Source organism: Macrobrachium nipponense, chromosome 37 (genome assembly GCF_015104395.2).
Source record: "Macrobrachium nipponense isolate FS-2020 chromosome 37, ASM1510439v2, whole genome shotgun sequence".
NCBI lineage: Eukaryota > Metazoa > Arthropoda > Malacostraca > Decapoda > Palaemonidae > Macrobrachium > Macrobrachium nipponense.
In genome coordinates, this window is record NC_061097.1 from 27,915,388 (window position 1) to 27,941,514 (window position 26,127).

The 26,127-nt window shown below is 35.1% G+C and overlaps 1 protein-coding gene and 1 pseudogene across 1 annotated transcript; one reads left to right on the forward strand and one right to left on the reverse strand.

The window, feature by feature from the left end:
- On the reverse strand, nucleotides 1–23,975 carry LOC135209328 (neuronal acetylcholine receptor subunit alpha-9-I-like). Its single transcript, XM_064242031.1, has 6 exons — nucleotides 23,773–23,975; nucleotides 19,004–19,138; nucleotides 12,412–12,500; nucleotides 12,006–12,211; nucleotides 9,236–9,410; nucleotides 1–206 (listed from the first exon to the last, which is right to left on the reverse strand). Exons 1-6 carry the CDS (start codon nucleotides 23,973–23,975, stop codon nucleotides 1–3), a joined length of 1,014 nt encoding a protein of 337 aa, XP_064098101.1.
- An 82-nt stretch (nucleotides 23,976–24,057) lies between these two features.
- LOC135209329 (neuronal acetylcholine receptor subunit alpha-7-like) overlaps nucleotides 24,058–26,127 on the forward strand; it is a 30,990-nt pseudogene continuing 28,920 nt past the window's right edge.

Genomic DNA, 26,127 nt, shown 5'->3' on the forward strand with positions numbered 1-26,127 from the left:
TCAAACTCTTCTTCGTCGGTGCCTTATGTCGCAACTTTGAGAGCGCCACCAAATCTCACTGGTTCGGCACCAAATCTCCAGCGTTGAACCAATGGGCCGGAGGAAGGGAATTTTCCACTCGAACTGGTATCGGTCACGATCGCATTTCTCCCATTCTCTAACATCTCCAACATTACCTAAATCCATGATGCGTCTGTGAGGGTTTTCTGTAAAGAATTCGCTCATATATTATTGATTATCCTCCGAATGCTTATTTTAGGAGTATGAGAATTTAATGCCTTTTTGTGACTACCTGTTAACCATCTCACTGTCATCAGGTCTGTAGTTGGTGATGATTAATCAGGAAAAAAATTCTTATCGATGTTAAAATTCTTGCTGATCCATAAAATTCTTGTTGACATTGCCAAAACTCTTTTGTTTTTCTCACCGAAAATGAGGATGATATTAGGTAAAAGATTTCAATGTGTGTTTTCTGAGATATGACGAAGTTAATTCCTGTAATTTATTCTTTACTTCTAATTTTAATATAAAAAAAAAAAAACGAAAAAAACCGAACATATAACATCATGGAAAATTTAGCAGAGTTGACACAAGCCATCTCGTTAAACCATATTTAGTTACTTTCCTCTATTATGATAGTTTTTGGGATGCAAGATGCTGATTTTGTGTGTGTGTGGGGGGGGGGGGGGGGTGGTTCTGAGTAAATTTTGCTGCTTTATTTCTTGATAAAGCAGAATTAGTTCCTTCCATTGGTTCATAGGTAGCAATAGGTTTTGAAGATTAGTTAGGAACTAATCGTTGTGAAACGAATACGTCTCGATATACGTAATGAATCAAGTATACAGGGCCAAAGAAAGGTAGTGAGAAATATAAAAATAAAAATACATTCAGATGAAACAATAACTTAATTTTTGGTACGTTTGTCTCTCCTGCATGATTGATTTATGTTTTGCAATTAAAAATGGGTCAGCATTATACTCCCCCATTTAGCAGTAAAAATATACGTCATGCTGTGCCAATAAACAGGCAGTTTATATCAAACGTTCAGAGATTTTATTGGGAGTAAATGGGCCTCGGAACTCCTCAGTTCCAGAGGATCTTTGTTCCTCGCACAGTTAGACTCTGGAACAGCCTCCCAAAGGAAGTCCTCCAATTGGAACTTCTTCAGAAGTTCAAGCGACGGTGCAGTACATTACTGCCCTAATACTATTCTCCTTACATTTTAATACATTTTATCTATTTATTAATTTATTATTTGAATTTTTTCTTTTTAATAATTGGGGTCTCTTCTTTCCGTAATTCCCTTTATCTCGTCTTACTTCTTCCTGATGAACACCTTGATATTCTTTGGAAGCTTCAGTTTCTAGTCAGTGGCCCCTTTGGTGAGGTGTGGCCCATATGGATAGGTCTATCTTGTGAATAATAATAATAATAATAATAATTAATAATAATAATAATGATAATAATAATAATAATAATAATAATAATAATAATATGTAGAAAGTTTTCCACAACCAAAAAGAAAATTTTCTACAATGCCTTCATTCTCTGGACAGACCATTTAATGACGTTAGGTTTCAGATGTCATATGGGACAGCGTAGGCTTCGTATGTCTGGATTATTTTAAGAGGATTATGATAATTATTTCGAGAGAGACTTAATAGAGACGGCGTAATTGCTTTAGTATTTAACAATGAAACGGGTAAACCTGACCTGCTTTCATTCCACGCAATACACATTAAAATTCAGTCGGTTGAAATATTAATTTCTTTAATTCACTCATCTGTGTATAAAAATGGCCTCGTAGTCCTCCTCCGAAACAAACAGGTTTGTCGGAGGAGGGGTGGGATATCTCCCCCCCACCCCCCCCCCCCCCCCCCCACCCCCTACACCCGGGCCCCACGGACAAGCAGGTCCGCCGGAGGTGGGTGGGTGTCATGTCTCCCCTACTGTCACCCGGGGAGTACAAACAAACAAGGGCCACTCGGATTTTATCATAATAGATTGTTGCATTAAAACCACAGGTGACTTTACTCACCTTGGCAATTACTGGGTACCTGGTGTGACGTAGACCAAGGAATGCTTTTTTGTACAAGCGACAGAGAGGCCAGTTGTGAGAGAGTTTGTCCCAGAGGCTGGATTACCTTTCGACTCTAAAAAGGTAATCGTAAACGTAATCCAGCCCCAGGGCCAAATCTCTCTCTCTCTCTCTCTCTCTCTCTCTCTCTCTCTCTCTCTCTCTCTCTCTCTCTCTAAAGTTTAGAGTATTGCCCTGAGTCTCGAGTACAGAAGGTACCGTCCAAAAAGCACCAAGACCAAGGCTGGTGTTTTGGGGGGCGTTATATGCACTGTAGAATCATCCTTTATTCAGGAGTTAAGTTATTGGGAACTGATTGTGTAGACATTAAACACACACACACGAGTCTATATATATATATATATATAATATATATATATATATATATATATATATATATATACACACACACACATACATACATATATATATATATTATGTATATTATATATACATATGTATATATATTATATATATAGAATGTATGTGTTCGCACGCGTGCTTGTGTAAAATAAGCACTACCCAAATTATATGCCGCTTGCCATTGAAAAATATAAGAAAATCATAAGGAAACGAAATAAAAGTCGAGAAGAGAAGGTGAATCCGGCATTACTGAGCTTTTTTGATTGCATGAGTTTTCGCTGAAAGAGTTACGAATGAAAAATTTGCTCCATAATAAGTTTCCAGTAATTTCCAGCCAGGCACGAAATCCTCACTCTCTCTGTCTATTTATCTAGTATCCGTTTTTCTACTTATATCCCTCGACTCGACCTCTTCTCTCTTTCAAATGCTCTTCAAACAAAAATCTTCTTTGTTCACTAAACCTTCATTTCACTACCAAAGCGGATCCTGCTTTCATTCCTTCCTTCTATGATCCTGCGCCCATAATGAATTCTTTGTGACAATGACGCCAAATACCTACCTCGTATCTCGCTATCCTCATAAAGTCCTCTATTTCAGTAGGTGTGTCCTAATTACTCTTTTATCCATCCCATTGCTTCAGTCATATTTTACTTCAACCGGTTAATCATCAGTTGTAATTAAAGAAAAATCTGTTCTTGCCATTAAATCCATTGGCTTAATAACCTTTTTGTTTTAACAAGAAGACTACTGAATATTCTTCTTGACAACTTTGATTTCTCAGCAAATGAAGACATTTCAGAACACATTCCCCAAAAGATTCTCTCCTCTGCTGTATAATCGTATCAGGACTCGAAGCTAAATAACCTTTCATTGTATTCAGGTCATGAAGGTGGGATAGTGACGTCAGTGCACCTCATTCGGTGCAATGTAGGTTATTAATTGAGGTTTTTTGCAGCGTCCCTTTGGCCCTTATCTGCAATTACTCTCATCCTTTTACTGTACCCCCATCCATATTGTCTCTTTTTCTGTCTTACTGTCGACCCTCGCAAAACAATTGTTTTCATAGTGCAACTGCGAGGTTTTCCTCCTGTTACGCCTTTCAATTTCCGATTCAGCGCTGAGTGACCTTAGTTGCACCAGTGCGGTGGCATAATGCAAAAAAATCTGTTTATAAATCAAATCAAAAATCAAATCAATATCATCCAGGCATAAGTTCATACTCCAACAAAAATGTTCTTTTCATAATGAAATCTTCTGCCATTCCTGGGTCATATATGTTAATGATCACACTTGGCTTTATACTGAAATCGTTAAAGAAAACCTTTTTGTAAGGGCTGAATACTCGTTAAAAATATCTGAAGAAACCAGACCACAGTTTATCACCTCAGATTTCCCGCATAAGATTTCATGCAGGCCGTAAAAAAAATATATTATTTTAATCAGACCACTGAGCTGATTAACAGCTCTCCTAGGGATGGCCGAAGGATTACATATTTTACGTGGCGGCTAGGAACAGTTGTTTACTTAGCAACGGGACCTACGGCTTATTGTGGGATCCGAACCACATTATATCAAGAAATGAATTTCTAATCACCAGAAACTAAATTCCTCTGACTCACTTTGGCAGAGCAGGGTGCAAAACTCACGTTACCAAATCAGTAGGCGAGCACGAAAACCACACGTCCAACGAGGAACTCATACTGGCCGTTAACTTTCAGTTTTGTTCCATAAAGCCACATCGACTAATATATGTTCTGAGTAATTGTAGTTTGAGTATGTGTGTGTTATGGTAAAAGGCATAACTTGTGCCGATTAATGGTTCGCACGTAATGCACTTAATGTTGCTTAAATATTCACACTCCTACACAAATATAAACGGGTTGTCCTTGATCTCAGGTAGAGAGACGATCTCGCCTCATTAATGGGAATATTCCCCGTATTAAGGTTTTAGAGCTCTCTCTCTCTCTCTCTCTCTCTCTCTCTCTCTCCTATGCATATATATATATATATATATATATATATATATATATATATATATATATAATATGCAACTGTAATAGCCACAATGCCCTCTTAACTTCTTGAATTCTCGTAGTCAGGTCGGCAACGTGTCCTCTTTGTGATTATGGGACCTGGGTTCGTTTCCGGTACCGGACAAAAAAAAAAGCCACTTTGAAATTAAATCTTCAGGCTTTTTGTAGTGACAAGAGTATTAAAAAAAAAAGAGCAAAGAATTCAAAGAGGTTAAGAGGTCATTGTGGCTATTACAATATGTATCTGGTAAAAAAGTGACAGTAGATCTACACACACACACACACACACATATATATAAAATATTTTTTGCTCGGGGGGGGGGGGGGGGCGTGAGTGAGTCACCTTCAACTGCTGCTCAAGGTATCCAATTGGCGGCTTAGGTCAACATCGGAGATCTCTTCCAAATTATTTTTTCGAGTGACAACCTCCGCCACTTTACTGGTAAGGCAAGGTTGTGTGTATATATATTATATATATATATATATATTATATATATATATAATATATATATAAATATATATATATATATATGAGTATGCGACATTATAGCTAGGTCCAAAAGAGCTAGGCCAAAAGAGTTAGTACAATTGAGCTAGTGCGACAAAATGGCTAGTTCCATAATAGCTGTATCAAAATCGCTAATGTGACAAAATAGCTAGTTATACATTTGAGCTGGTACAAAAAGAGCTGTTAACCCAAAATAACTATGTTTCAAGAAAATGGGAGTGTTATTTCTACTTCATTTTTTCTTTTAATCTTTTTCCTATCTATGGAGAAAAAAGTTAGTAGCATTCCACCTTCATTATGGAAATTATAAAGTCCCAAGAAAGAAAAAAAAGATTTACTTAGCTACGATGGATATTTGTACCGATAAAATACAACGAACAAAACCAGCCAGAACTGGAGATGGTGTAATGAACGATTGTAGAGGACATTGAAAACTGCGCCGAACTACCAAGAAAGTGTGAAGTAAAAAATTGGACAAGAACATAATCATGCCCCAGATCCCGCGAGGCAAAAGTGTTAGAATTGCTTTAGGGAAAATGAATGAGCAAGCTTCAAATTGTAGTGCACCAGCACGAAGAGTTATTGCTGCTGTAGTACAAAGAGCTGGATGACGAAAGCAATGGCTAATTTCCCTAAAAAAAGAGCGCTCCAGAAACGTATTCAACGTAGACGTAAGGTTGAAGGCCATTTTCCTGAACCTTTATCAATTAACGAATTGATAATTCCAGAAGAATTTAAAACTTTTACTATAAACGGAAATACAGAACCCTTCTTACTGAGTGATGTAACAAGTGATTCAAAACGAATAATCATATTTGCAAGCCAGCATATGCTCGATCAACTTGCTAATTCAAAAATATGGATGTGTGATGGCACTTTCAAAGTCGTTCCTAGAATATTTTATCAATTATATACGATCCATGTGTTAGAGAAAACTTTCTTTTTCCCTGTGTTTATGTTATGATGCCTGATAAGGCTCAGTCAACGTATGAACGAGTATTTCAGATTTTGAAAGACAAACGCCCAGACTGTGACCCTGAAAAAGTAACTTAGATTTTGAAAAGTCTGCTATCAATGCTTCATGACAGTGTATCTGATGCAAACATAAATGGATGTTTCTTTCATCTATCACAGTCAATATGGAGAAAAATACAAATCACGGGATTAGCAAGATGCTGGCTGCTTTGGCGTTTCTAAATCCAGATGAAGTGACAGATGCATTCGAAGAGCTAAATGAAGACCTCGAACGTCTACAATTGGATGAAGAAATGCAAATATTATATTGACTATTTCGAAGACATACACATTGGTAGACGACAGAGAAGAGGAAGAAGAATAACCCTTATTTCCCATCGAATTGTGGAACGTCCGGGAAAGAACACAAAACGACAGAACAAGGACAAAATAACAAGTTAGAGGGATGGCATCGTGCTATTCAGGGAATGTATGACACTGCTCATCCAACCTTATGGCGCTTTTTCAAGGAATTAAAAAAGAAGAGGCACTCAGAGAAGCAATCTAATTGCGTATATCAGTGGGCAGCAATTACCTGTCAAAAGAAAGACTAAGGAAATTAAACGATAGACTGAAAAAATTGATTGCAAGCACACAAATAATGATATATTCTACTAAAGATTTTTTACCATGAATAAGCTATAAACATAACATATTAAAGGTTAAAGTTTTATTTGTTTTTTAACATTTTCAGTTAAAACTAACAAAATATGATGAGACAGAAGAAAAATTTATTTTACTTTTTACCTCAGTAATCAACGTAAACACACACACACACGAACACACCACACACACACACACACACACACACACACACACACACACACAGTTTTAGCGACAATACATTTTCTCGAAAACAAGCTATTTTGGTTAACAGCTCTTTTTGAACAGCTCAAATGTACTACTAGTATTTGCACAATAGCGATTTTGGTACTAGCTATTATGGAACTAGCTATTTTGTCGACTAGCTCAATTGTACTAGCTCTTTTGGGCCTAGCTCTTTTGGACCTAGCTCTTTTGGATCGCTCCATATATATATAAATAAATATATATATATGTATATGTGCATATATATATATATATATATATATATATGTATGTATGTATGTATATAATATATATGTATGTATGTATATAGTATATATGTATGTATGTTTATATGTGTGTATAGTTCATATATACATGCATATGCACACTTACATATTATTTTCTTAAAACTTACAAAGACCAATGAAGTCATTTTAATTCGTCAATACTGAAAAAAAAAACCATTTCCCTTAATGGCCTAATCCATAAGTCTTTCTGATTTTACTCGGTTTCCAGAAATACTCAAGTATATATAATATATATATATATATATATATATATATATATATATATATACACACACGTGTGCATATAACTTCGAGAGGACTTGAGTATGTCTGCTGGACACCACACTTGTATGAATGTATGAATTGTATGCGTGTATGTGTATCATTCATATATGTTCATTACCCCGTAAGGGGGGGTAGTGCCGTCAGTTGACCTCCAGCGGTGCACTGTAGGCATTACTTAAAGTTCTTCGCAGCGTGCCCTCGGACCCTAGCTGCAACCACTTTCGTTTCTTTTACTGTACCTCCTTTCATATTCTCTTTCTTCATCTAACTTTCTAACCTATCCTAAAACTTGATTCATAGTGCAACTGCTTTGAGGTTTTCCTCCTGTTACAACATTCAAACCTTTTTCTGTCAATTTCCGTTTCAGCGCTGATGACATCATAGGTCTCAGTGCCTTGGCCTTTGGCCCAAGTTTTGTATTCAGCTCAGCTCGTAGTCATATATGTTCAATAATATCAGATTCACTTCACCTTGGTTATGACACACTGAAAGGTATATGATATATATATATATATATATATATATATATATATATATATATACACACACACACACACACATACATTTACATAAGTACACCTAACAGACCAGGAATCGAACCTATGTCTTTTTGGTCGTTCTGCCATCACAAGAGTAACAAATCATAATATTTCATTCAATGTTAGGAGTAACACAGAAATTAGATAATAATTTCGCGTATTATTTTCTCTCGTACTCATTCGTTCTTCACTTTTTACAATCTTGTGTATTAATACTCTTGTCCTGATATGAAATAGCTCTATACTTCAGCTGTTAAAGGTGGGGAATAATAATAAGTATGCGATTCATAGGTTTTGAAAAAAAATCGTGCTGAAAATAATTTCTATCGTTATCTGCTCATTAACTGATATGACGAGCCTTAACACGTTAAATAATATCGTTCAGCTCACATATTATCTGGCAGCTATCGCTCAAACCAGTGAAATTATAATAATTTTATAAAATTTTGAATAGGGGAATTAATTAAAGGGACTCTCTCCTAAATTAAAAAAAATAATAAATCGTTCATCATTCACCTTAAAAAAATTTCTGTATAAGTATAGTTATTTTGTGTTAATTATCGCAGGGAATCAAGCGCTAGAGATTTATAAGAATGACATTTCAAATGGCATTCTCTATCCAGCATTGAGAGCTGCACCTCAGAAAGAGAATAATAAATCATTTAAATTTTTCGTATGAAAAATGTAAAAAAAAAAAATATGTTAATGTGATGAAAATAGGGATGTTGGGACATTGCTAGTTAAATGGAGTGAGGCAGGTGTGTTTTCTTTTTCTTTAATTCAATAAGTAGTATATCAAGCATTAATTAAGCTATAGATCTTTCAAAATGTTATGAGATTTACTCCTTTATTTTTTTCAGTTTTAACTATGTGGATTTATGTCCATCCATGGTCATTTGATTATGGGATATAAAGAGATATTGCTGTTGAAGGTAGATTAACAAAGCATTACTTATACTCCCCATCTAACAGATGTAGGAACGGTTCATTTACACATTAAAAATATGTATAAATATAAAGAAAAGCATGTTTAATTTAAGGGATTTTCGTTGACAGATTCTGATCAGTTGCCAACTACGAGCTAACAAGGCCAACACAATCGACTGCAGCAGGACTGACTGCCACCAGAGCAAGTGGAGCCAAGTTGTATTAGGGAATATATCTCTATTTATGCTTAGTCAATGAGTTATTTCACGTAAATGTTGCGGTTCACCTCTGTACTTATCATTTTAGTAAAAAAATAAAAAAATTCAGTGGCAAGTCGTCTAATTGTGAATCGTCATGAATTCTGCCATACTGAAAAGCGGAATTTTATGAGGTACCTGTGACCTGTGTTGCTGTAGGCGTGGCTGTCGGGGTATCGTTGTTGGGACCCATTTGCTGCCTCTGGGCAGATCTCGGTGACATGCGGAAGTTATCTGTCACGTCTAACTCGCGGATGTGGATTTTTTCCATGCTCATGGAGTCCGTGCGACCGCAGGGTTCGGGTCTTAAATCCTGTGGGTAAAGGAAAATTTAATTTTAGAGTTATGGAAACGATACAGCTTCAATAGTTCTTGTTAATGTTTCTGTTGTGTTTTATTAATGTTACTGATGTTGTGTTCTATTTGTAGTCGTGGTTCTTGCTTCAGAAGATTCTACAACAATTTCTACATGAATTTAAAGATTTTCGTATCTAACAAAAACCTTCAATTGAATTTTGCTTTTTTTATTATTTTGTTTTAATTTTAGAAAATAAGCTAATTTATTTAACGAAATGGTTAGTGAATGAAGTAAAATTATTCCGAATAAATGCAATTTATTTTGAGCTCGGTTTTGTAAGTTTCCTTCAAAACTACAGCACTAACTAGAACAGCAGGGTCTTTAGACCCCTTTTATAGCGCTAACAACAATAAACAATGGGTTATTATCTCACGGCGACTGAACCCCATCTAGAGCACCCTGGGACGATGGAGCAAGTTGACTCTAAGCATTGGAGCCTGGAAGACTTTACGTTACTTTTGCACAGGCAATCATTCTGAATGACTATTAGACTTTCGTGTTATTTTCTCTACAGATGAAGTTATGGATGATCTAAGTGAGAACATTCTTAGTTTAAGTGACACTTTTGGAGGAGAAATTCTCTATAAGCTTCTCTATAAGCAGAAGATGAAGTTATGAGGAAATTGTAGTTTAAGTGACACTTTTGGAGGAGAAATTCTTTATAAGTAGAAGATGAAATTAGGAGAAAATTCGTAGTTTAAGTGACACTTTTGGATGAGAAATTCTTTATAAGCAGAAGATGAAATTATGAGATAAATTGTAGTTTAAGTGACACTTTTGGTGGAGAAATTCTTTATTAGCAGAAATAAGAATGCATGAATACAATACAGGGCACAGAATTCACCCAGGTGCAACGGATTGAAAATTGATATTCAGTGACTCATTCGTTTGAACTGAATAACTGTAGCAATCCGACCAACAGCAAAATTCAACCTGTATTGTGATTAAATCTGCAGTGAAATAAAAAACAATCAAATGTCCCTCGTTGAATTATGTCAGAATGAAACATTGAGGAGGGAGAGATTTAAAAGGAAATTAACTTCATTTTTCTTTCTGCGAGTTTAGTCATTAGCTTTACTTCATTTACTGCCACCTATTCCAGTGCTCGAACTGGCTCTTAGAAATAATTGCCATTTGGGCGTTTAATTCCTTGGTGCAGCTGGAAATGAAATCATTTTCTAAGCAGAATTAAAAAGAATACGCTACTTGGGATTGGATATATACGGATATAACTAGAAAAACGTGCAGTTTTAGAGAGAGAGAGAAAATAAATACATGCTATGTTGCGATATCCCCTTTAACGTTAGAACACACCTCTTAATCTGATTTAAATTGCAAATAAAGACACTAAATAAAACTGTCGAATGTTGTTGAAATATATTATTTTATTAGAGAGGATAAAGAAGAGGTGAGAGGCAGACAAAAAGGTTAACATACAGTCAAACAAGCAAGCCTTCCCATGCTCTACGCATGTATGAGTTTTCATCAATGCACTCGTAACTCTATATGCATAAATTATGTGCTGCGAATGCATACTGCATTTATGGTAAATCGAATTGAGTTGCCAAACACTTTTCCAGCAATGAGGAACTGCGAAAGCATATTTGGCTCATTTATCAAAAGGCATCACCCAGGCGCCATCCAAAGAGGAAATAAGCCGTCAGATGGAAAGTTGTTTTAAGGGACTTCTGAAAGATTCCCAACGGTTACCTGCGTTGGAATAAAGTTGACACTTTTTAGGACTAGTGATTAAAACTAGCAAGAGGAGAGGAGCCATGAATAAACGCCAAGAGGAAAACTATTTTGGGGAAAGAGTAATGGTAAAGTAGACTTAAAAGGTTGCAAAACTTTTCAGAAGAAGCCTTTGGAAAAGAGAGAGAGAGAGAGAGAGAGAGAGAGCTGGAATCACTTCCTAGAAAAGGTCTTTCATCATCAAAGGAAGGTAGAGGTTAGGTTTATGGGGACAGTCCAGAAATAGATCGGTGCAAAACTAAAACGACGCGAACTGACACATAAGTCTTACACTGGTCAGGTTTTAGTAAGATGATAAAAGGAAATCTACCATTTGTCGTTGTTTATATAAATGTGTGTATAGATGTACATTATATATATATATATATATATATATATATATATATATATATATATATATATATTAATGTAGCAGGGTCGGCCGCTCGAAAAAGTTGACTCGAGCGGCCGACCCTGCTATGTAGTGAAATTAATAAGGTCGAAAGAAGAAGGAGATATATGATGTGTTTGTATGTATATGTATATTATGTACACACACACACACACACACCACGTGTGTCTGTGTGTGTATGTTTATATTTGTGTAAATATATATATATATATATATATATATATATATATATTTATATATAAGGATAAAGTCAGAGATTTTGCTGTCATTATCATCACTACCCAACATTTTAGGAATATTTCCCAATTCCTATGTAATGAGCGCCTTTCCTTTTCCTTAGTAATAAGAGGCAATATAATCCATTTAAAGTTTCTGAAGGTAACGAACCTTCGTGGAGCATAACTCACGTTTTGTAGGATGGTCTTATCATCCTTGACAGACGTCGGGGGCTCAAAATGGAGGAAGACGAGTCGGGCCATTCCTCCTAAAACTACTTTTTTGACCACAGTGGGAACCTCCAGCCCTCTGATTCCCCGGTGGTGTATGTTCAGCGTCAGCACTGACAGCCCAGAGGCGAAGCTGACGAGGCAGATTGTAACGCGTAGTGACATACCTGAGGGAGAAAAGGGTTTGGTAAATACTGCACCAAGTAGGGTTATAGAACGTTTATTTATGCACAGAGCTACATCATGGTTCCCCTCAATTTACTTATTTAGGTTCAAAGTTCCATTATGATTCCCCTGGAAGTTATTTATATTCAGAGTTCCAACGTGGTTCCCCATGAAGTGACCTATTTATGTTCAGAGTTCCAACGTGGTTCCCCTGGAAGTGACCTATTTATGTTCAGACTTTCAACGTTGTTCCCCTTGGAGTTACTAATGTTCAGATTCCACGTGGTTCCACTGGAAGTTAAAAGCAATTCTAAAGTAGTCCACTGTATTATTGGGCATGGTATTAAGAGTCATGATAGTCAAAGCCGATTATAAGCGAGTGATAATTGCGTATAACTCATGCCACCCACCTTCCTTATAATTGCCTAACAGTTGCGGTTGTATATTGGTTAAACGAGTAATATGTCTCTCCGATAGACTTAATGTATTGTTTATATCATACATCATTGTTCTGTGATTTCATTATATTTTCGAGCATGCTATTAATTTACAGGGTTGGCAATGATTAAATCAAACTGATTTAATGAAGTGATTAAATCACTGATTTTTTCATTAAAAAACTCATGATTTTTTATTTATTTTTTTATTTGAAAGCAAACAAGTTGAAAAATATGGTTTGGAGGTTGATAAAAAGTTTAGCATAACTGTGCTGCAGCTATTTATTTTGATATACAAAAAATTGCAATTACATACTTTAAGCCAGAACTGGAAACCTAAAAGATAAATCAATAGTAATTCTGTCATAAAATGCAGTTTAATGAGAAAAGTATTGAAAAAACACCTAATAAATAAAAAAAAAAAAACAAATATATAAGATATCAAAAAAATAAAAGCAAATCAAATATATAACCGATTTTTAATTTTTTGAAATTTTTAAAAATAAAAAAAAAATCGCCAACCCTGTTATTAAAAGAATCTCTTATGTTTAACTTTCCAATTAAAATGGCTATAAAAAAAAGCTATCATAAAAATAACCATGGTTTGATAAGTAGTACTTCATTCCTGATCGGTGGACAGGTGTCGTGGACCAAGTGTGGAATATACCCTTTTTTTTTATACCTTCCCCTTTGTAAAGCGCTTATACACCACGTAAAATTTGCACACTTTTAAAGTTTCAATTCGCCCCCCCCCCCCCCCCCCCCCCCCCTCCTTTCAAATATCGAAAATAGTTCGAAAATAAGCAACTGCCAATTGACCCCCGTTACCCGAAACCTTTGTTCTCTGTGAATCTTGCGCCCTTGCAAATCCAACCAAATTGGGTCGTAATGTTCAGCGACCTTTTCATGACCTATTGCACCAGAGGTCAGTAGGTCTGTTGCTGGCGGCAATAATTTATCCGTATTACAAGCACATTCTAGTGTATTGCAATATAACATTCATTTACCGAATTAGCAGCTCATAATATTACTTCTTATCCAGTTTGAAGTAATATGTAAAATGAGATGAATAATAAACAAGTTAAAAATGCGCTGAAGTTTCTGCTGCCCAATCGAGTTTTCTGTACAATGTCTAATGCTATATAAAGCTATCAGCTACGACCAGTAGTGCTTCAATTGCTCCCCAGATGCGAACTTTAACCTTAAATAGATTAAATCTACCGAGGCTAGAGGGCTGCAATTTGATGTGTTTGATAATTGGAGGGCGGATGATCAACGTACCAATTTGCAGCCTCAGTAGTTTTTAAGATTTGAAGGCCGATAGAAAAAGTGCGGACGGAAAACAAAGCCACCGCAATAATTTACGTTTACTGAAAACTAAAAATAAAACAGTAATGTTTAATGAGAAGCGCCAAGCAAAGTCAGACTCAAGGGAGTAATTAGCATGAGATTTACGAAAACTGATCGAACTCCTATAATAAAAAAAATTGAGAGAGAACTTTCAGGCACAATACTTCCAGAGACAGAGGAAATAGTTGAAGAAGAATTATGAAAAAAGGGAGAAAAATACTTGAGGCAATGGTCTTCTAAATCTCCAACACACGTCATTGGAAACCACTCATTATGATTGAGAGGGATTAACATTGTACATCATAAAAATTTATTGTCATATTTATATTTAATATTAAATTCAGGAATATTTTTTCCCTTTGGTATAGCTCATTAGAGATTTGCGTTATAATAGCCTTCTCAACCGCTTTGAAGTATTTTTATTCTGACTCGTATAATTAAATTGGCTTCATTTCGAAATGTAAAAAGCCTTGTTATTTATCCTGACTTCTTTGCCAGGAGTTCGGTTTCACCGAGACAAAAATAGGCAGCAGCACGAAAAATAGACTAATCGCTCCTAATTCTCTTTCTCTGTATTGAATTTCTTTCCGACCTCCTGTTATTCCTCTTATTCCTCTTCTCCTCTCTTCTCCTACCTACGCCGTATACCTGCAGCCGTGTCCTACCTATCGCTCACGAAAGCAATTAGCGAGTTTTATTACAAGGAACTGAGTACTTTCTGCTAAGTAAACAAAAATTCGTAGTTAGTTTCTGTGTGTGTGCGTGTTTTTTTTATATATAAAAATGTTCGATCATGAAAAATCATGGACAGAACTTTGAATCGGCAGCAGCCTAATCTATTGGGGACAGAGCTCTTTCATTTCTCCTCACCTCCCAGGTTTTTTTTTTTCTTTTTTTTAGTTATAATGTCACCTACGCATTAATTATTAATTTTCGAGCAACATATTTGCCTCGAGTATTCAATTTTCGAAAAGTGAGATAAGTACTGTAAATTGCTTGAGGGACTGCCATCCAATAGTGTTTGTTGTATTGGCTTTAGTTTGATATACATTATGATTAATGTTCATATGTTACCATTTTACTTCTAATCATGAATCTGCAGTATGGTAGTTTTCTTGTCGTAGAACCAAAGTGTATCATCTCCGTAGGGGATTAGTACCTTCAGTACGCCCCACAGGGTGCACTGTCGGCATTACGTCCCTTCGACCCCTAGCTGCAACCCCATTTAATTCCTTTTAAAGTACCTCCATTCATATTATCTTTCTTCCATCTTGCTATCCACCCTCCCCAAACAACTATTTCGAAGTGCAACTGCTTTAAGGTTTTGCTCCTGTTACACCTTCCACACCTTTTACTGCCAATTTCCTTTTAGCGCTGAAAGACGTCATAGGTTCCAGACTGTATATTCCCTTCCCTTCCAGAGTATATCGTAATCAGAAGAAGTATCCTTCTGGCGATTAATGATGGCGATTGCTTAAGCAAGCAGAATTAATTCAGTCATTTGTGCTATTTTTAGCAACCAATGCTTCACCGAAACCCTCACTTGAGACGCTGAACTGGAAGATCAGGTAATTGCTTCAAACGGCCGTTTCGAGGATCTTGGAAGTGGATGGAATGCGAAAGTTTCCCTTTTACCGTCTAGTTATTTGCCTTCGGAGAATTTCATCTCTCGTTGAATTATTAATCGTTTAGGCCGATATAAACAGCTTTGATAATTATTGATAGACAAGTTATGTGTACAGTGAAATTAATCTTTGAATAAAATTGTATTATCCAACAACCCAATATTTACCACGTAACAATCATTTTGCACCAACTGAATTATGCCAAAGATAATTAGGTAACAGAGGAGTCGAAGTTCAGGGGCTTAGCCCCTTTCTCAAGTAGTTCAAGGAATCATCGGGGGGCAAAGGGAGGTTGGGGGAGGGGGGGTGGGGGGGGGAGGAGGGGGGGCCCATTGGTGAGAGGAACGTCTTCCAGTTTGGAAATGGTTCAGGCTGCTCCAAAAGTTGGGACATGTGACACTTTCCATTCTTGTCGACGGACGATCAGAAATAGGCGGCATTGTACTTTTGAAATGAGACCAATAAAATCCTCTCTCTCTCTCTCTCTCTCATCTCTCTCTCTCTCTCTCTCTCTCTCTCTCTCTCTCTCTCTCTCCACATCCAAAGGGGGCAGATAAACACACGTAAAATACGCATGCGCTGATAAAATCCATTTGGTATGAAAGTTTAAAGATGGTACTCATCTTTGTTTGTACAGAGCATTGCTATCATTCCCTTATTTTTTCTATTAATCTCATCATTAAAAAGAGTCTTCAATCCAAGATATGGTAAAAATGTTGAAATACTAGTGTTGCAAATAATAAAATTTGGGAAAATCATTAGTCCTTTGATACATAGTACTTTAATTGTGAAGTTTTCTTGTTACAACCATCTATCAAGTCTTTTGCAAATATTGGCACCGCCTGAAGCAGTAAATAGGCTGTAGCGTGTATTTTTCTGAAATATGTTAACTTACGATATGAAATCAATGTTAAAAACAACTATATAGACACGAGTATTTTCAGCAAATAGTCGAGTGTCGATTACAAGTAAACGGAAACAACCAAAATGATTTAAACTAATGTGCCACTTTTTTTTTAACAATCCAAGTTTTCTCCAGTCACTGGGAAGATGTGAAATTCCCTTCTATATGGCCCATATGGGTGTCATAAATCCTTTCAGCCCCTGGAGATGCCCTCCTCAGAATCCAGAAAATATAAAATCTTGAGGGACAATAGGAGGAAGGAATCAAGGTAAGCTGTTTTAACTTGAGGCAGAAGAAATTGGTGTATTTCTCATAGACTACACAGGTGAGTGATGCCCATCCTGCCTCAAAGACAACTACTTATAGGCGGTGTGCTACAAAGACTTCTTGCAATTCGATGAAAGCAATGATGATGACAGTATTGCAAAGAATTTTCTACACTTCGCCCCCAACAACATTGGAACTACAAGAAAGTATCTGAGTGGACCATATTCGTCCAGACACAAGAACATTGTTGTTCGAACACCAATTGCATTCACAAGTGTAGGACCTTACCCGGTGATATTCACTCCTCCAAATAAGGTGATTCTGTTGGTAGCAAAGATTAGGTATAGAATACCAAAGTGAGTTTTTTCAACTCCTGGAGGGCACAGGGCTACTCAACATCGCCCATAACTGAAAAGGGAGCCTCAGTCTTGCTTTCTAGAAGCTTCTACTCCCGCCCCAACAACCCTTCAGATGATCAATGGTAGCCAAGGACTTTTACGTTATGGGAATGATGCCCTTTTCAGTTCAACTAAATATTTTTTTGCCGCTTGAGTCTTTTATGTAGAATGTTGGACATTGCTACTACTTCTGTGCTGGAATACTAAACAATATCTTTGCATTTGTTTTGCCTGAGGATTTAACATATGTGTTAATGCGTCATGTGCACGAAAGAAAAAAAATTACTCGCTCTGTACTAGGTCAAAGCCTGATAATTAATTGATTTATTGATTAATTGCTATATTATTGCAATGCAAGGATTAGTCTTAGGCTTTCGTTTTAAAATCAGTAGAAAAGTGTGATAGAATACTTGTTTTATAAATATATGTGGATCGTTGCTAGGTCTAGATACGTAGTTTTGTTTCAGTATATTTCACCCTTCTTATACCTCTTATTCTGTCTTCATTCTCTTCTCGTTCTTAGTTTATAGTACACTAATTTAACTTCACTTTTTTCCGTTGTTTTGTAATCCACATCCTATCGAGTTTCCTTTTATTCTTTCATCAGTTCTTTCCATTTTTACTGTTCGCATTCTTTATTTTAATCCAAGTCGGTCTATCCTTATTCCCTTTCTTATCAGGCTTAACCTTTCATTGCTCCCTATCCTGACGTCGTCCTAGTCATTTTAGGTAAATATTAAAGAACTATTCGTATTTCGTTTTGTATAAAGCTATTAGCATTTTCATTTAGATACTTTGCCCTTTAAAAATGACGAATTTATGTATAATATATATATATATATATATATATATATATATATATATATATATATATATGTTTCTATAAGCTATTAAAATTTCATATAGATACTTTGCCCTTTAAAAATGACGAATTATATATATATATATATATATATATATATATATATATATATATATATATATATATAAGTCATATCACATTACCGTGATTCATATACATATATCGAGCTACAAAAATATCTAATTCGCTCTACCAAGGAATTAATATATTTTCATATATGTTTAACCGAAGGGGAATTTTTTTCTCGATAATAGAATTGCCAGCCGACGGGCACGAACCATCGACATCTTCAATTCCAGGACTGGCAGTGAAGCCTTGGCCCACCCCGCCACCGCAAGAGGATATAAGTTTATGCCACCTCCCGCCTGCCAGTCCTGGAATTGAAGATGTCGATGGTTCGTGCCCGTCAGCCGGCAATTCTATTATCGAGAAAAAATTTCCCTTCGGTTAAACATATATGAAAGATATTAATTCCGAGGTAGAGCGAACTAGATATTAAAGGACATTTGTAGCTCGATATATAAATTATATATATATATATATATATATATATATATATATATATATATACATACATACATATACATACATACATATATGTATATATATACATTTGTATATATATGATGTATCAATGTATGAATTTATGCTTACGCAAACTTACACAAATATATATATGCACACTTATACATATATATATATATATATATATATATATATATATATCTTATATATATATACGTCTGTGTACGCATGTGAAAGACAAGAACAACGCCGTACTCTAATTGGATATGCGAGAAAATGAACTTGTGCTCCCTGCAGTTAATTTTACCATTATCCGCCAACCATTAGAGAAAAAAAAAAAAAAAAAAAACACCACGAATTTTCAGTAAGAGAGATGAGAGCAAAAGCGAACGCTGCCACAAACACGGAGGAAAGCGAGAGACTTACTTATGAGAGGCGTCTTCTCCGTCGGGGGGAGGCTCTCCCGGATCGTCATGAGAAAAACAGTCATAGATAAAAGGGACGAGATCCCCAGGGTCACCTTCTCCCCGGATTCGCTCGGAACGTAGAACACCAGCAGCGCTGAAATGCGAAGAGAGAAAGAAAGAGACAAAGAAAAAAAATGTATGTCTACTATACCTGGATATGGATGCCATGGGAGGCATTGAACAATGGAAGTATATATACATAATGTGTAGCATGTATGTTTTTGCGTGTGTATTTATATATGATGCGTATACGGGAGAGGTTACCGAGAGAGAGAGAGAGTATTGAAGTGAAGGAGAGTTTACCCCCGTTGTGGCGGGCGGGGAAGGGGGTTTGGGGGAGGAGTACTTTGTCAAGATACCCACAATTAATATAATTTATATATATATATATATATATATATATATATATATATATATATATACACGTATATATATATATATATATATATATAGTAAAATGTATTTATATAGTATATATATATATGTATATGTGTATAGCCTATGTATGTATACGCTGTACATGTATGTATATATATATATATATATATATATATATATATATATATATATATATATATATATATGAAAGCAAAGGCCGTGACGGGCGAAAGAAAGAAGAAACGAGAAGCAAGGAATTGAAACGCTGCACTTGCAGAAGTTGCAGAAAGAACTTTATCGGAGCAGAATTTTCTTTTCAGTCGGGAACGAGAACGGGATGTCAGACTTCCTTTTAGTACGAGAAAATGTCTTACTGCAGAGTTGCAACGCTACAGCGATTCCTAACAGATAACAAAATGCGAATGTCCACATACGTAGGATTTATCAGCATGTAAAATGATGAGAATGGCAGTCAAGGGCAAACTGAGCGAAGAAGATGTTATTTTTTTGTGTATAATAGAACTGTATTGTAAATCTGAGCAGATATTTGTGGGGGTATAAGGATTAGTTTCTTAAGGGGGAATAAATGCAAGAGAAAGGTCAACTCGGAGATATGCGCCAGAAGAAAATGCAAATGGAGAAAAGGACCACTCTTCGGATAGAAAGCAGTCCCTGTACCAGGTGCTTGTGTGTTTTGAAGATTTATTGAATGTATTGGCGTTTAAGCAAGGCGGATCTGTATGATGCAAGGGGGTAGCATAAATCTGAGAAGTGCTGTCGATAATTCACGATGTAAAATTGATAACTAAGAAGTTAAAGGAGGGTTTTAGAAGACCTAGATTTCTGAATGCGTGATTGGATGGCCCGTCAAAATGTTCAGAGTGAATCTAGATTGAGGAAATGAGTGAGAGGAATAATTATGTTGTGTGAGGTGAAAGGTGACGGAGGTGGCTGTAGTTATTATAATTATGGAATGAGATTATTTAGTATACTAGGAAAAAACAGTATAATTTCATTAACATAGATATATAAAATGCAGCGTGAAGGGGTGTTCAAGCAGTGTCAGATGATGTTTCGATGGAGTGACAACAAATATTAGAAAGTGTATATAATAGCCACTGTTTGGTTCAAAAGTGGATCTGAACCAGTGGGTGTTTTGTGCCTGAAATGAAGTTTAAGATTGTAGGTGGAGTGATTTCAGAAGACACAGAAAGGACATCAGATGTAGCTGAAAGCTGCAAGGAAAGAAAAATGGGTTTGGGTGGGGGAGGGCGTGGAAGATTTCCTGATGATACAGTTTTTGGATTGATGAGAGTGTTACGATGTGCCAAGTATCGGTTACTACACTTACCATTCATTTAATGTTACCTCACAAAAGCCAGACACCTGAACCCGCATAACACGTTTAAAACGACTGAATACTCTAAAGGCAACAGTGATCCCTTTAACACTTACCAGTATTGCAGAAAATCAGGACTAAGTTCATCAAAACAGGTGTGAGGTAATCTTGTAAGTAATTAAATTAATCAAAAGGGCATCACTCCATCAACAATTATAAAAGTTTAAGTATTTCCCTGATTTCAGAAGTCTAAGTAACCTTCCCTGGTTCTAAGTCACTTCATGTAAATTGAAGAAAGCAAATCAATTACCACTCTATGTTTCTACCTAACATAAATATAATCATAATTAAATATACTGGTATAAATGAAATACTTATAAAAATTTTAAATATAAAAAAATTTATTAAATTCAAAATTTATAAGTGAAATTCACAATATCAGGGAAAATTACTGTTACTTGAAAACAAAGTAAAGTTTAATTAATTCTTGAATCAAATTAAGTAAAATTAAATCAAAATTAATTTATCACAAAATTCAAGAAAATTAATTCAATTGAAATTCAAAAGTGTTAGGCCAATAATTGAAAATCTGAAATTAATTCACAAGTGCTAAACAATAACAAAACTTGAAAAGAATTCTAAGTAAATGCAAATTAATTCACAAGTGTTAAATTTAATTAAATGTGCAATGATTAAGCAATGAAAATAACTAAGTCAATTAAATTGTGAATGCAAATGAAAATATAAAATAAAAAGGCACAACTTCAATAAGAAAATGAACAAGTGCACAAACAGTGGAACAAACGCAAACACAAAAAATCAGCAATGTGTAAAAGTGTAAATCTTTTTCACTCAAAACATTATAACCAACAGTTTTTACCAAACCTTCACAACCATCTGTTATTAGTTAACCACAGTTCCTATCAATTATTAGTTAACCCACACTCCCTATCCATTATTAGTTAAACACAATTCCTATCCGTTATTAGTTGCAACTAATAAAATATAACACTTTACCTTTTTGGTATACGAACTTCTTTTCTCTGCAGCAGTCTTGTCTTACACAATTTCACAAAACCAGGCGCCGTTACGAAATGATGTTTGTTCAGATCCACAAAAGAAACTAAATAACACTAAATAAACTCTAAGAAATATCAAATATGAAATTCCTCACAAGTTACGAGTGACCAATTTACGTTACGTTAATATAATCTCAATGACGTCGAGGGAGAGAGAGAGAGAGAGAGAGAGAGAGAGAGAGAGAGAGAGAGAATGTTAATGCCTCGAGGTTCTATGATTGAATAAAATCTCTTCCTTTATCAGAAAAGCTGGACAGGGCAGATATGATACAAAACGTTCTTGTCACGAATTGCTTCCAGTAGCTTTGAAAATCTGATGCAATCTTCATAAAGAAATGTGTAATTCCCACGTGGGTGACTTGACAAAAGACATACACGTACAAAGACAAGTCTTTGTTAAAAAAAAGACCATGTACTCGACTCGATAGATCGAAACGGAGGCTGAGCGACAATTAAGATTGACATGTTTTGATAACAATGCAAGAGTCAATTCTCTCGCTATCACATGCGTTGACAGATTTAGGAAAGCAAACGGATCTCGCAGACCCTCGCAATCTTACAGTGTTGACATAAAAGTTAAACATTCATAGTTTCGAACAGACAAAGATCTCTCTCTTTTTACGTTATACGTTAATATATTCTTTTACAACATGCAATGCGAAATCTGAACACACATTTTAAAACATCCTATTCTAAGCTATCTAGGAATCTGAAAAATGTTGCACAATCTTACATGACATTTCAAAGAGGGGAGACATGCATTTTGAAAGTAGCAATATATTTAATAATAGTGAAGAGAAGCTGCAGATAATAGGAAAGGAGTTTGTAGGTTTTGAATGAGACATTTAAAGGTAAATTTAAACAAAAGAAGGTTATGAGTAAAAGAAGGGTGATGGAAGATTGGGATGTGTTGATTTGTTTGGAGCAATGGAAATAGATGATGATAAGATCAAAGACTAGTGCCACTAAATAGGTAACAAAGCGAGTATTAGGGTATATGTAAAAGATGTTGAGAAGCAAAAGTATGGAGAGCATGTAAGCCACCTCTCCTTTATGGAAGTGATGTGAATGTTGAATGCAAAAGAAAGGAAGAGGCTGAATTTATTGATATTATTTTGACATAGTATATAAGTGGAGTTAAAGAGATGGAAAACCCGGTTCCGTGAAAATGCGTGGAAGTCATTAAAAAATTAGCGTTAAGGAGAAATGGTGCTACTGGTTACATTCACATTTGAACATCCTAATAATAAATTTTTTTTCTGTTTCTCGCTGAAAACCGTGATATCAGAAGTTGGTGCTGAAATAAAGTGCCATTATTGCACTATGCCATGCAAGATTTGATGAATGATCAGTTCAATAGAGCTCTTATGAAATTATTACGTGTAACATTTAAATAGTCTGTATTTACCTGAACTAAAATAGACTATTCCTCATTGTGTTAAAATGTGATATCAAAGTATTCAATGGGAAAGGTACCGAAACAAGTTATAAAATGAAGGTGATAAATAATTGTCCGTGTATGTATATTTATACTATACATACACATGTATATATATATATAAATATATTATAGTATATATATACTGTATAAACATATATATATATATATATATATATATATATATATATATATATATATATATATATATATATATATATATATATATATATATATTATATATATATATATATATTTATATATATATATATATATATATATATATATATATATATATATATATATATATATGATATATATATATTCATATATATATATATATATATATATATATATATATATATATATGTATATATATATATATATATATATATATATATATATGTATATATATACATTATATAATATATATATATCATATATAATATATATATATATATATATCTATATATATATATATATAAAGTACTTACTTTCCAATGCCGTTGATAAGAACGCACAGCAGAATTAAGTTGAAGACATAGAACATGGGTCTTCTCCTGATCTTGATGGTGTAGGTGATGTCAGGGTAGGGCTCTGGACAACACGAATAATACGTGATGTTCCTGGTGGCGGAGAACTCCATCAGGTCGAACTCTCCGTTGCTCTGGTAGTTGGAGGTATCCTCGTCGTCCATCTGCTTGATGAGGTCTAGCTGAGGAGGGAGGAGGAGAAGAGCCAAAGTTTCTACCTGAGAGTCTTTTTAACTCGTTAAGGAAATGGAGTGTGGAGGAAGGATGTATGTATGTAGTATATTGTCGCCCGCGTTACTGCGAGAAAATTGGTCGCTGCTTTGACAAGACAAAGACGAATCGCAGATGGGAGAGAGAATAATAGACAAGCAAGTAAAATCAAATGAGCCGAAGTTTCTTCGGCGCAGTCGAGGTAATAATCAAGGCCACCGAAAATAGACCTGGTTTTCACTGGTTTCATTATAGAGCTGTATGAGCCGCAACCTACGAAATTCAAACCACGGCCATTTATTGTTGCCAGAACATTGTGATCATGGTCTAAACTTTGAACGTTTAATAAAATAAAAAAACTACTAAGACTAGAGGGCTGCAATTTGATATGTTTGATGGTTGGATGTTTGGATAATCAACATAACAATTTGCAGCCCTCTAGCCTCAGTAGTCTTTTAGATCTGAGGGTGGACAGAAAAAGTGCGGATGGACAGACAAAGCCAGCTCAATAGTTTTCTTTTACAGAAAACTTGAGACTAACATCCATGATAAAAAGCGTTTAATTACGCTTTTATTATTTATCTGTTAGCCATTTCCTGTTAAGAGGAGGGTTGCTACAAGTGTTAGCATTCCAGTGTTCAGTTGTTATTGCTGTAGGTTGAAGTTGGTAACCATTTATGCTCTTGCCCATAAATATATATATATATATATATATATATATATATATATATATATATATATATATATATAACATATAAAGACTGATAATATAATATTGATATGATATGTATGAGACATTGTTGTATGTCACGTGCTTTGACATTCCTCAGAAATTGGGAATCATCGTTTTTAGCTTCCCATGGAGTCAGAGAACATCTCAGCTTAGGAACGCTGATATGTCTTGTTGGATGGTGTGACATTAAAATCCTTACCTAAGCAGGTCAAAGCTCGTCTGTCGAGAAGGGCGATTCGTCAGCGGTGACTTTGAAAACTGGTTTCTGGCAGTTTCAGGGCTACGTGAACGATGGGTGCGAATTCGTGTGTCTGTACGAGCTATGTCCGTTCATAATATCATGTAATTAGCTAGAACCATAGAGTCTCTTACGGGGAGAGAAAGAGCTGGGATGGCTCTGCCAACATGTTTCTGTTAAAGTGCTTGGAGATTCGAGGCTGCAATGGGTGAGTGTATTTATATCTATTTAGCCAAAGGTTTGGCTTGACTGCATTTTTGATATTTTGTAAAGATGTTCTGTTTCATTTAATCTTTTTACTTTGTATTTACAATTGTGTATGCTTATAGTTTGTTCTCCTGTTCTTCTAATAGGTGGTTGTAGTAGAGGGAACTATATTCTGGAGAAGAGTGGAAATGGTGATGACTAATTACTTTATAGACTGTTAATTACCGGGGGGTTATCTGAGTTATTTGAACTTTGAGTTATCATCCATTTAATCATCCTGTAAGAATCTGAGTTATTCAATTAATACATTGCTTTTAAATAAATGTATATTTTTGTAAGTTCACGACTCTAATTTGATAACCTAATGAAATGGAGTTGAGGTATATTGAGAGAGAGAGAGAGAGAGAGAGAGAGAGAGAAAAAGTTGATTACCAAACCCAGTTTGCCTGCCGCTATGGCTTTCACTTCCAAAATGAATAACGGAGACGGGGGGCTCCATTTATATATATTAATAATAATATATATATATAAATAATATCTAATATAATATATATAATATATATATGTGTGTGTGTGTGTGTGTGTGTATATACATACATGTATATATATAAACAAAGATTTCCTGATAATCTTTCATAAAAATAATTATCGTTTGTAATCAGCTGTTCTTGCGACGGTTGAAAAAAAGAAGATAAGTTACCGTGTTTTATGATTGTTACTGCCCGAATCATTACTATATTTATATATATATATATATATATGATATATATATATATATATATATATATAAACATGTATATATATGTATATATATACATGTATATATAGATATATATAGTTTATAATATATCGTAATGATTCGGCCACTAACAATGTAAAACACGGGAACTAATCTTTAGGGATTGTTTTTTTTTTTTTTGAATAGTCG

Excerpts from the sequence above, each read along its gene's own strand:
- LOC135209328 (XM_064242031.1), bottom strand. The coding sequence starts at position 23,975 with ATGGACGACGAGGATACCTCCAACTACCAGAGCAACGGAGAGTTCGAC. Across the intron at positions 19,139-23,772 it reads CTTATCAACGGCATTGGAAA|CGCTGCTGGTGTTCTACGTT; the intron begins GTAAGTACTTTA and ends TTCGCATTTCAG. Across the intron at positions 12,212-12,411 it reads GTCACTTCCAGGGGAACCAC|GTATGTCACTACGCGTTACA; the intron begins GTTGGAACTCTG and ends TTTCTCCCTCAG.